Source organism: Belonocnema kinseyi, chromosome 8, assembly GCF_010883055.1.
Source record: "Belonocnema kinseyi isolate 2016_QV_RU_SX_M_011 chromosome 8, B_treatae_v1, whole genome shotgun sequence".
Classification (NCBI taxonomy): domain Eukaryota; kingdom Metazoa; phylum Arthropoda; class Insecta; order Hymenoptera; family Cynipidae; genus Belonocnema; species Belonocnema kinseyi.
In genome coordinates, this window is record NC_046664.1 from 34960078 (window position 1) to 34973087 (window position 13010).

The 13010-nt window shown below is 25.8% G+C and overlaps 1 protein-coding gene across 2 annotated transcripts in view; it reads right to left on the minus strand.

Moving 5' to 3' along the window:
- LOC117178285 (ATP-binding cassette sub-family G member 4-like) overlaps positions 1 to 13010 on the minus strand; it is a 134494-nt gene that overhangs the window by 27366 nt on the left and 94118 nt on the right. For both annotated transcript variants that reach the window (XM_033369646.1, XM_033369645.1), the window contains one exon: positions 3730 to 3919. In XM_033369646.1, coding sequence (XP_033225537.1) covers positions 3730 to 3919 — 190 coding nt within the window. The remainder of the gene's footprint in view (positions 1 to 3729; positions 3920 to 13010) is intronic.

The window sequence follows — 13010 nt, forward strand, 5'->3', positions numbered from 1 at the left end:
TTCTTAAAGATAAAACAATTTTTTGACAACACTCATTCACCTTAATAAGTTCTGAATTTGGGCTTAAAACAATCACATTAGTCGCACAAATTTACAAAAAAAGTCGCATGAAATTTCGAGAAAAGTACCAAAAAGGTATAACTGAGATAAAAACTTCATTTGTTTGATAATATAGAGCCCATAATTCTTATTGTTTCAGATATTATTGGCATAATAAAAATAAACTTTAAAGTTAAAACAATTTTTTAACAATAGTCATTAAGCATGATGGATTCTAAATCTGGGTTTTAAACCTTTCTTTTTGAACTGTAAAACTTGCCAAATAGTCCAAATATATTGCATTTTCAACAAAGTAATTGAATGTGTAGAATGGTTTAGAAAAGAATTACATTTTAAACACGGAATATTATTTTTTAATCAAATAATTAAATTTTGAAATTTTTTTCCAGAAAACAGTTGCATTTTCAACCAAAAAGTTTTTAAATTTCAAGCAAAAGCGGGGAATTTAAAAAAAAGTGATGAAAGCTTTAAGCAAATAGATGAATTTTTAACCGAAGGGTGGAATTATAAAAAAAAGAGATTGCAATTCGACCTAATAGTTGAATTTTCAAGTCAAAAATACGAATTTTTTTAAAGACAGATCATTTCAACGAAAAAAAATCAATATTTAAACAAATACATGCATTCACAAAGTAATTAAAATTTCAATCAAAATAGATGCATTTTTAATGAAAATTTTGAATTCTTAACCTTAATATTTAAATTTTCAACATTAAAAAAAACTTTCTATGAAACAATTAAATTTGGAATTTGAAAAACCTAATTTTCCACCCAACTATTAAATTTTAATTTTTAATTTTTAATTTAATTTTTAATTTAATTTTAATTATTAAATTTCCACCCAACTATTAAATTATTTAAATGATATATTTGTATATATAAATAATAAATCCTAAAAAAATTCATTTTTAACAGTGCAGTTACATAGACAACCGAAGGAGATACATTTTTCAAAACGAATTTTTTTACAAAACAATTGAATTTCCAACTCGAAAATATGAATATTCAAGAAAACAAAAAAAGAAAGATGAATAAAAAAAATTGAATTTTCAACCAAAAAAGATAATTGAAGTTGAATTAACAGTCTGAAAAGTTCATTTTTGAACAAATAGATCGTTTTAAACCAAAACATGAATTTTTAACCAACTCGCTTAATTTAAACAAAAATTAATTTTGGAACAGAAACATTCATGCAATGAAATAATCGGACTTTCAATTAAAAGAAATAAATTTTTTACCAAATCCTTTCATTTTAAATGATTAATTCTTCAACAAAATAGTTAGTTTTTAACCAAATAGTTGAAACTTCAAACAAATGGACGAATTTTCTACAAAAAATTAAATTTCGACTGGAAAATATGAAGATTCTACAAAAAAGTTAATTTACAACCCATTTGTTGAATTTTCTACCAAATCTTGAACTTTCAACCAACAAAAATGAATTTTTAACAAAAAAGTTTATATTCAATAAAATATTTGAATTTTATTCCAACATAGAGCCAGTTCGATACAAAATAACCGAATTTTTAACCAAAATAGTAAAAAATTTTCTTTCTTGACTAATACATTTTTTTGGCTGAAAATTTAACTCCTTCCGTAGAAAATTTAACTGGTTAGTAGAAAAATCGTTCCTTCGGCTAAAAAATCAACAATTTAGTAGAAAATGTCACTTTCTGGTTAAAGATTAATTCACTTGGTTGAAAATTCATCCTTTATAGTAAAAAATCTAAGTTTTTATAACCGACGTCCCAGGACTCTTTTTTGAGGGATAATAACAAAAAAAATGTATTGTGCCAAATAAAAATTTTATGAATATGGATTATTTTGAGGTTACGTCGTTTTTCATCTCTGCCTTTTAGATAATCTGGAAATTGTTTATGAGATAAACTTTTTTGATTGCCTGCAAAGAAGGTTAGTTCTGGCAGATTAGTTACTATGTTTATTTGCAAGTCCAAAGTTTTCGTCCAAAAATATTGTGTAGTTTGGAAGTAACGTTCGGGTGAATTGTAACACACATAACCTCAAAATATACACAAACGTTGTTAGTAATATCAAAAATTTTTTGATAAAAAAAACACAAAAAAAGTGTGCGGGGACGTCCGTTAGCATGTTTGCTATCATTTCCCAGATTTTGAAGGCAAAATATTTCTTATCCTAGGAAAAAAGCCGGGGAATCTAACACTGAAAAAATCGATACTATTTCCTAAGCGCTATGCAAATTAATCACATTTTGCTAAATTAAAACTTTTTTGAATTAACCTACAAAAAAAGTGTGTGGGGACGTCCGTTAGCATGTTCGCTATCATTCCCCAAAATTTTAAGACAAAATATTTATTATTCCAGAAAAAAACCGGAGGAACCTAAAACTGGTCAAATCGACAATTTTCTAAGTATCATATGCCCTGAAGGAAATCTTTAATTCTTTTATAAAATCACTTTAAATTTATGAAAATTCTTGTTAAATTTCTTGAAATATTCTTAATATCGCAAAATTCTTTGAAATCATTAAGATATTCTAAAATATTAGGACTATGTGAAGTTTGTTAACCTTTTGAAATTTTCTCTAATCCTGCGAAATTCTTTGAAATCCTTTGAAATGCGAAAAATTTCTTGTATCTTAAAAAATGTCATACAACATTTTAAAATATGTAATATCTTTAAAAAAATTTTTTAATATATTGTTTCAATATTTTTAATCTTCTGAGACTCCATAACATCCTATGAGATCCATGTAAAACCATAGAAGTCCCCTAAATTTTAATTCCATTTCATTCATTCCCTGAAAATCTTTAAAAATTCTTTGAAATTCCCTAAAAAGTAAATACCTTGAAAATTTGGAAATCTCTTGAAATTTCTAGAAATCTTGTAAAATACCCTAAAATCATTAAAATACTCTAAAATCCATAGACACTTATTAAATATTTGAAGTCCTTGGAGATTCTATAAAATCTTATGGTCTGATAAAATGCCTTGAATTACTTTGAAATACAGCAAATTATTTTGAAATGTGTAATAAAGTATTTGATACCATTTTTGACCACCCTGAAATTATTGGCCTCATCATTTAAATATGCTTATATGAAAGAATACTTAAAAATAAAAATACTAATGATGTCTGTGAATAAAACGGATAAATAATGATTATCCACAATGTTTGAAAAGCAAATAAATAATATCATTGAAAAAATTCATTAAAAATTATTATACTTTTTATAGACTATGTATATAATTTTTTTCCTTTATCTTAATAATACAAGGCGGAAATGATGTCAGAAGCAGTTATTGGCAAAGGTCAATTATTATATGATTTAGAGCATTTAGAGGTTAATCAATCTATATAACCTGGTGTGGCGAATGACAGTATAAATTCTACAAGTTAAACTGCAGAAATGTCATAATTGGACAATCATTGTATTGATTACTCTATCTCTTAAAGTTCCTTTCAAAATTGTGAACATATGTTTCAAGGCAAAGTGAAAAAATAGTTACATTAGCGAGAAATTTGAGAACATAGCAGCATTAGAGTAATTTTGTCAAAGTTGTGCCAAACTAGCGAAATAATTGCTTAAAAAAAAGTGTTGCGTGAGCCCGAGCTCCGTATAGGAGATGGAAATATTTCTGGAATAGAACAGCTATATAGTAGCGGTAAATGTTTTCCATGCATCTTACCATTTCTTCCTTTTCAGTTTTAGAAATATGACTTCCTAATTTTAGATTCGAAGCAACCTTCATTGCTTCTTCCACTGTGAGATTGCCGTGAAGCTGATTGTCCTGCATTATATAGCATGATAATTTTCTGAAGGCACTCAAATTCCTCTCGTGACCATTCATCGTGATACTGCCTTCCATACCAGTCGTTCTGAAATCATTATTAAAATCGGTTCATTTATTAGCAATGTTCAATTTTCCAAACTGCTCACGTTTACAATTCCAAAATTTTCAAAATGAGATTCTTTTCATTCAAGATCGAAATGAAATCTGCTTTCTTATGAACAAAAACCTCCTTTCCGGTTATTTCGAGACAATTACATAACAACTGAAAAAAGGGGAGAGAAAGGAAAGAGTAGACCAAAACCAACCTCTCACTCTTTCCTTATTCTTTCTCTGTCTTTTGTATACTACTAGATACCAACATGTTTCGAAGTTAATTCAAACCTTATGAGAAACTGAAAATAAAAAACCAAACATTCATACAAAAGGTAATATTCATTGCTGAGAATTAACTTGGTTATATCTTGAGAGATCCTTTTTTAAATGAAGAACTTTGTTACTTTCTCTTTTTGTAAATAAAGTCTCCATGAATTCTCTCTTTCTTTTATTTCTCGCATGATAAATTATCTTAAAAAAGCCATAAATAAAATCATGACCATTTTGATTTTATGTTTCTCAAGGACCGAGTGAAATCTAGGACTTTTGTAAAAATTATTCTGATGTTCATCTCCTTCTCCTTAGGCTAAGTGCCCTACGTGTCTGCCCTAAACAAACTTCACCACACGCTACGCATATAAATTTGTGAATAACTCTTGAACAAAAAAGGTAGAAACATCGTGCTAAATTTATTATAATCTTTGATATTACTTTTGTTCTGAATAGTAGTTTTGCTTTTAATATGATTTATACAGTTATGCGCATGTTTTTCGATAAAATCAAACAGATAATGGTTAAGAAAAAGAATTTGTTTACACAATTCAATATTTTTTTCCTGCCAAAATAGATGTGACAATTTAAGAGCTCTATCCATCAAATTTTGTGTGACTGCTATTTTGTTTTTAATATAACGATTAAAGAGAAAATTAAGTGTTCTTCTTGAACAAATCGTTTTTCTATGTTAATATGTGTCAATACATCCTTCATTAGCTTTGATTAAAGTCATATCTAGAAATCTCCTTTCAGTTTCAAAAGTAATCTTTAATCGTAGGTGTATATACTACTAAATGCAATTAAGATAGTATCAACATTGTTTCTATGTACACAAATTGCCGAATCATCAACATATTTTGCATAAAAATTATGAATAAAATCTATTCTTTCAAAAACTTTATTTTCCAAATCTTCTAGAACTATTGCAATTACAATAGGAGAAACAGCTGAGCCTATGGGAGATTCACATTTTCGATTATAAAAATTATTATTAAATTTAAAATATACAAAATAAAATATATTTTTATAGCGTCAAGAAATTGTTTTTTAGAAATTTCGGTGTGAAATTTAATCAAGTCCCATTGTTTATTAATGTCAATTTGAACTCTTTCACAATGAATGTTTGAAAACATAGCAAATTACGTCCAAGAAAATCAAAAAGGTATCGACTGGAATTTTAACATTCTCAATTAACTTTAAAGAGGCAATAATATTTTTAATTTATGTTTATGAAGTTTGCACGGATTCTTTAATGAGTTTATTAATAATTGGGTTCATATCACATATTTCAATATTTTTATCCAAATACTCTCTATATCTATCATCTCTAGAATTCTAAAAGTATCTATTTTTAAAGCATTCTTGAGGGATAATTTGGAATAAATTGAAAACTGTCTTCATCATTTAAGATATGTATAATTTTCTGATAATCAAATCTATAAGAAATGCTACTAAAATACTGTTGAATACTCTCCTTATCAACTTATTTGCCATTAACTCTGGATAACTTAGGAAAAAATTTGTTTACAAAAAACTTACATTTAAAACTTTTTCTAACGAAGTTTGTGGTGTCCCATTATTGAAGAAATCGTCAAATAAACCTATAAATTTTATATAAATTGATCTCCTTTGTTACCTGGAATTTTCATGATAGTGGCCTCATTATCATTAATAATTTTCAGTAAGTGAGCATCCTTTAGCCCAAAATTGGTTGCTACAACCACCTTCCCATCTCAGAATGTTAATAAGTTTCTGTGAAATCATCATATTAGAAATATTTGAGCACTAAAAGGGCCTGGTTGATCTTGCAAAAGAACCGAGTGAATGTTTAAATGTAGTTTTTGTACATCCCATTGCACGTGAAGAATGTGTAAAAATTTTCGATCATGTTTTCTATTCTTTCACAACAATCTTTAATGATGAAAAAAGTTAAAAAGTTAATTTAATCTCTCAAAAATGTGTTTAATATTCACATTTTAATCTCTGTATCTGCGCATATGGAAATATTTTATGACCAGTAGGGCGGATCAAAGAAACCAAAATTTGGAATTTGGGAATGGAACTATGTGGAAAAATAACGAGTGAGATTCCTGAAGAAGTATAATTAATTTGGAGTACATCGATAAACGCTTTGGTTTTGTGCGTTAACAAAATATGTTTAAAAAAATTATTATTTTCGTAATTTTAATATTTTCGTAGATTCCAATATTTTTAAAAACATTTCTGAAGGCCTCGAATGTTTTCAAAAAGTTATTATAAAACTTGCAGAAATGAAGAAAGAATTTTATCAGGTATCTAGAACGTTTGAACTAGTAAAAATACGTTAGAAAAAAGTTTGATAAGTCTAGGTCCTAGGAAACCATAAGTGTAAATATATTGCAATTTCTTAATCAACTTTTGATTTTTATCAATTATTCCGTTTTTACTGACTTTAAATATTATCTTTAGCTTTTCAATTTTAACTTGTCAAGTAGAAACATTTTAGATATCTGAAAAAATTCTTTCTACACATCTATAGATTAAAATTTTTTTTTTTGAAAACAGGAATCTACTAAACAGTATTAATCTCTGATGGGTCGACAAATAAAAATCTGTAAGAATTCAGGAAGACGTTTTAGGCCTCCAGAAATATAAAAAATGACATCCACGAAAATATCAAAATTTATCTTTATCGGTCGAATCCAAATTAATTGTACTTTTTCAGGATCCTAATATGCTAATTTTCCTGATTGTTCCATTTCCGATTACAAAAATTATTTCTTTTGTTTTTAATAATCCAAATAAATTAGTTCTGAATCCATAACAAAAAGAAAAATCTGAGACTATCAGGGGCCCACAACTAAGTATCTAAATTGAACAGCCTGTGTATTTTGGAAATAATAAAAGTCTGAAAATTTTCATTTTGTAAAAATTTTGAGAAATTTTTTAATTTTGAAAGGATTAAAACTGCAAATCTAAACAATTTTAATCCACAAAATTTGAAGAATGATTTTAATTTCCTAACATTAAAAATGTAAACAATCAAAAAACATTATTAAACAGTTTTACAAGCATTATGTTTAAAAATTTTCTTGAAGTAATAATTATTAATGGTTTCGCATTGGAAGCGTATCAAATTAAACAGAAGAAATAAACGATTTTGAATTAAAAATGTTCCGAATTGGACAATTATAGATTAGATAAAATTTTGAAAAACGGACAATATTTCCAATATAATAAAACGGAATTGAACTTGTATCACGTATAATTAAAAGTGTTAAAATTTGAATAATTTTTAACTGAAAGTGATTGAAATTGAAAAATTTTATATAAGAATCTATCGAAATAAAAAAATTTCACACTAAATATTAAAAATTGGACAACTTTCTTAGAAAGGAGTTGAAATATCATTTCTAATGCAAAGCGTTCAAAATTGAATAGTTTTATTTAGAATTGAAGAATCTCGAAATTGAATGATTTCAGATTAACATTTCGAAGATAAGAAAATTTCAAAACGTTAAAAATAAAATATTTTTTTATAAGAATTATGAAATTTGAATAATTTGAAATTCATAGGAATTAAAATTTTAAGAATTTGAAATTGAAAACCAAATTGGATGTATTAAAATCAAATCTCCTGTAATTTTAGGATTTTAAATTGTTATTATAAATATAACTTATAATTTAACATTAAAACTAACTAGACAAAATTTTCTAAGGCCAAACAATAAACTCACATCTAAAAATGGCATTTTTAAAATTATAAACCTGTAAAATTGAATTATTCTGAAAAAAGTTGAAAATAAATATTAATTTGATATGGAAGCATTAAACCATGAAAAAAATACTACAGAACAGTGAAAATTAAACAAATCTGAATTTTATTTAAAACCGAAAAAATTAATACGCCATTTCAATTTTAATTAAAAAATTAAAACTTATCAAGGTGAAATGGAAAATTTAGCGTTCAAAATGGAAATTCAAAACACTATAATATATAAACGTTCAAAATAAAAGAAATTACTTTTTCATTTCAAATCGTTTAATTTTTTACGTCAAATGTAGAATTATTAGTAATTTTGGAAATTTTAAAATAAAATATTTTTCAATTAAAAATGATTAATATTTTAAAAAATATTTAACCAAAAAACGTACTATTTTGAGATATTATATTAAAAGTTACAAACTGAAAAAAATTATACAAATATATAAATTGAAAATTATCTTATTTTTGTATTGTTTTGAATTTATTCTGAAGGCATCCAATTCAAAATTGTTTATTTACAAGTAAATTACACAGAAAATTGATTAACGAGCAAGTCTTTCAATTTTATATTCTATGATTTCGAAGAATTTAAGAAACAAGAAACCTACGTTTACAATTGAAACCAAAAAATTGAGAATATTTAATTAAAAAATTAGTAAATATAAAACTGGCCATCAAGATTTTCGAAGGGTAATTTTTGTGAATTTAAAAGATTTATTATTGAAACTATCCGGACACTTTTAATATTTGAATTGAAACTACAACATTGTTAAATTAAAGATTGAAAAATTCCTAAAATTAACCAATTTTACACCAAATATTATCGAATTTAAGATTTTGAAGCAAACGAACTTTAGTTTTAGGGCCTCAAAAATTAAACTATTTTGGAATTTCGCATTTAAAGCTATAATGTGACATTCAAAGTGATTGAACAGATTTTTTACTAAAAATATTATATCTTTCCAAAAAAAATCATACTAACTTTCACCGTTTAAAATTAAAGAATTTTGAATAACGTGAACATTTAAAGTTTGATTGTTCTATAAAAACATAAAAGTTAAATTCTTTTCGATACACTCTCAGAAATTCCCTCTAAACGATAAAGTCGGTCCTTAAATCGTTAAAGTAGAATACTTTAAAAGCAGATTCGTTTCACTCTTAAACAATCTAGTTTAACGCTAAAAGTATGCAATTTAATGGTTAAACGATTGCATTTTAAAAGCGCGGTATGCGATTCCACGCATGCGCGTAAATTATTTTTCGCTAAGAGTACGTGCCATTTTAACCGTTAAACTAACCCTTCTATGCGTTAAAGTAGAATCGCTTATCGTTGAATCTGTTTTCAAACTTAATTCTCAAACGATAGCAGTTTAACCGTTAAAGTATGCCTTTATCGTAAAGAGGAAATTTCTGAGAGTGCAGTAAATTTTAAAATTACTGAATTAATACTTGGAAATAATAAATATTATACAATTCTAATCTTTGTTAAAAGTTGAAGAATTCTTAAATTAGAATCTTGAAACTATACAAAATGAAGTGAATAGATCGGATTCAAGGTTTTTTAATTTTTCCCAAAATGTATGGTAAAGAAAAAACAAATATTAATGACACCAAACTCTCGCTTTCAGTCCAGTGTCGGGGGTTGCCTTCAAATAACCTTGGACTGATTTCGGGGGGATCGAAACGTAAGCTCAGAACGGGATGATTGAAAGCAAGAGTTTGGTGTATTGAAATTCTCTTTTAAGCCATATCCAGAGTTAAATTAAATTTTTCTATCAATCCCCAGCGTATCACCTTTTTTTTTACTTAACAAAAAAGTTCCTCAATTTCTATCTATTTAACTTAACATTTTTTAAATAAATATAAAAGTCCTTTTTTTAATATAAATTCGACACTTATATTTACACTAATCACTTTTCGATAATTATATCTTAAGTATACCACACGAAACTAGTCCAATAGTCCATATTACATAAGTAAAAATTACGGTACATCTTTCAATTAATCTTGACCTTGTTCCTGTTCATACTATCTTGGATTCAATTAGCGCCTAAATAAACTATATATGAAACACAGCGTCGGGTAGTAACTTATAAAAAGTTACTATTTTACTAAAAAGTTACCACATTTGTAACTTTTAGGGTAACTTCATTACTATTCTTAATATTGTACTTTTAACTTAATTTTAGTTAATTTAAAGTAACTTTGTGCGTTTGCTATAACTCCTATTTAGAGAGGTTTATGGGTCAGTTGAGAGTAGAAAATTAATCTGTTTTGGTTGCTGATTCAGCTATTTTATTGAAAATACGTCTTTTTGATTAAATGCAACTGTCATTGATTTTAAATTAAATTCTTTTGTGTTTGAAATAATATCAAATATTGTTTTTTCAGAAAATTTGTTTTTTGGTTTTGAAAATTTAATAATTTATTGGAAATTTCCTTTTCTTTCTTATTGAAAATTTGGCTTTTTTATTTCAAAATTTATTTCTTTTAGTAAAAAAAATCTCATATTTTTTGGTTAAAAATTCAACTATTTTGATAGAAGAATTTGGCTGAGGATACAGCTATTTTGTTGAACATTTATATTTTTTGATTGAATTCAACTGTGTTTAATTTCAAATTGGAAGCTTGTTTGGTTAAAATAATATCATCTATTAAATTTTTTGTTGGAAATTCATCTATTTTTTTTTTGTTTAAAAATCGATCGAAAATTTAATTAGTTGGTTCAAAAATGACCAACATTTTTGATGAAAATTAATCTTTTTGGTAGAAAATCATCTATTTTGGTTAAAATTTCAACTATTTGGCTAAAATTGAAATTTTTGTTGAAATATCGTATTTTTGGACTAAAAATATATATTTGTGGTTCAAAATGCAACTACTTGGTTAAAAGTGGAAACATGGTTTGTGTTAAAAATTTAATTTTTTAGTTGAGGATTCATAATTTTAGTTGAAAATTATATCAAAATTTTTATTTTAGGTATAAGATTCATATATTTTGGTATGAAAGTCAATTATTTGGTTAGAAATTTCCTTTTTAGTAGAAAATTTAACTCTTTTGTTCAAAACTGATCTTTTTTGCTTGATAGTAAGAGGTGTTCAAATATTTTTGTAGAAAATAAAACTAATTTGGTTGAGGATTTTTTTGTTGAATTTCAACTGCGTTTAATTTCAAATTAAAATCTTGTTTGGTTGAAAATTCATCTATCAAAAAAACAATAATTTAGCTAGAATAGTCAACTATTTGGCTAAAAAATAACTGAATTTTCGTTGGAAATTCATTGTTTTGAAAATTGTTTGCACTTGGAAGATTCAATGTCAAGTAGCTGGGTCGTACTTGTAATGCAGTGCCAGTGCTAAAAGTTAGCCGGGGTCGTTAAACCGGTTTAATGCATTAAAAGTGGGAAAATGAGCGAAGGCGATCCAGTGTTCCTTATAAAATATAAATAAACTTGCAAACTTATACTGCAAATTCCTTTTATTACGAGGGAAAAGTACCAGAAAAACAAAACGATTTACTTAGTTTTCATTCAGATAGGAAAGTTTATTTTCTTCCCAAATTTTGTTTTCTCATTTAACAATATAAAATATAAAGTTTGAATAAATAAAATAAAAAAATAAATAATATTAAAATTAATAAATAATTAGAATTTAAATATTTAATTTAATAATATTAAGAAACCGTTAAATGAGGATGGCCGAAGAATCTAATTTTCAAAATTTTCAAATTTATTTATTTCGATCGAAAATATGATTTTTTAACCAAATATTTGAATTTAAAAACAAAATAGTATAATTTTTGACCAAACAGTTGTGCCAAGAAATAATTATACTGTTAAGAAAAAAAAGGCGAATTAAAAAAAACGGTTTAAATTTTTACTAAATAATGGAATTTGCAACCTGCAAAGATAATTTAAAAAAAAAATTGGATTTTCACGCAAAAGACACGATTTTTTCGAAGAAGGTTGAATTTCCAAAAAAAATATTAATTCTCAATAAAAAATGTCAAAGTCCATATTTTAAACCAAAAGTTAAATTTTCTGCAAAATAATTACATTTTTGATAATTGAGTTGAATTCTTAACCAAAAATTTAAATTTTCAATAAAATACATGGATTTTTAAGAAAAAAATTAAATTTAAAAATAAATTTAAAACAAAATAGTTCAATTTTTAACCAAATAGATGAACTTTGAGCTAAAAAATTAATTTTTAATAAAAAGAAGTTCAGCTTTTACCTGAGTAGATGAATTTTCAACTAAAAAAGACTAATTTTCAACAAAATAATGTAATAATAGATATTTCAAACAACAGAGAGGAATTTTCAAATCGTTGAATTCTCAAACAAAGAAGATTAATTTTCCACTAAAAAGTTGCATTGTTGTAAAAACAAAGATTAAGTTTTCATTAAAACAGATAAATTTTTTAATCAAAATGCGAAGTAAGAAAAAAAGTTAAATGTTCAACCAAAGAGTTGAATTTTCAAAAAAGCAATTAAATTTGTAACCAAAGAATTAAATTTTAAATAAAAAAGGATAAAATTTCTACAAAAAGAGATGAATTTTTCGAAACATACGAATCTTCAACCAAGAATATTAATTTAATACCAAAAAGACGAATTTTTACACAAAAATTTCAATTTCCAATTACCCAAAAATCGATTTTAACCCTTAAACGGCCAAAATGCCACTACCGGTACACTGCTTTTCAACGGCCAATAACTAAGACTATTCGACACTAGAAAAAATTGAGACACATATATTTTTATTGCTTAAGATCTCCTCTTTCCGACGATGCCAATGAAATTCCTCAACAAATTTTCTTATTATCCCAAAATGCAGTTTAAACAAAAAAAACGTGATTTTTCGTGCCTATTTTTTTTGTGAACCATTTTCCAGAGCTTTTCGAGTCTGTAATTAACCTGGAATCTCACTAACGGGTGGAATAAATGTCTAAACTTTGAGGATCCATGGTTCAAAGATCGATTTTTCGTTTTAGTATTTTCAAAATGGCATCTTAATGGCAAAATTTTTGTGAAAACATTCATGAATTTTTTTACAATAAACG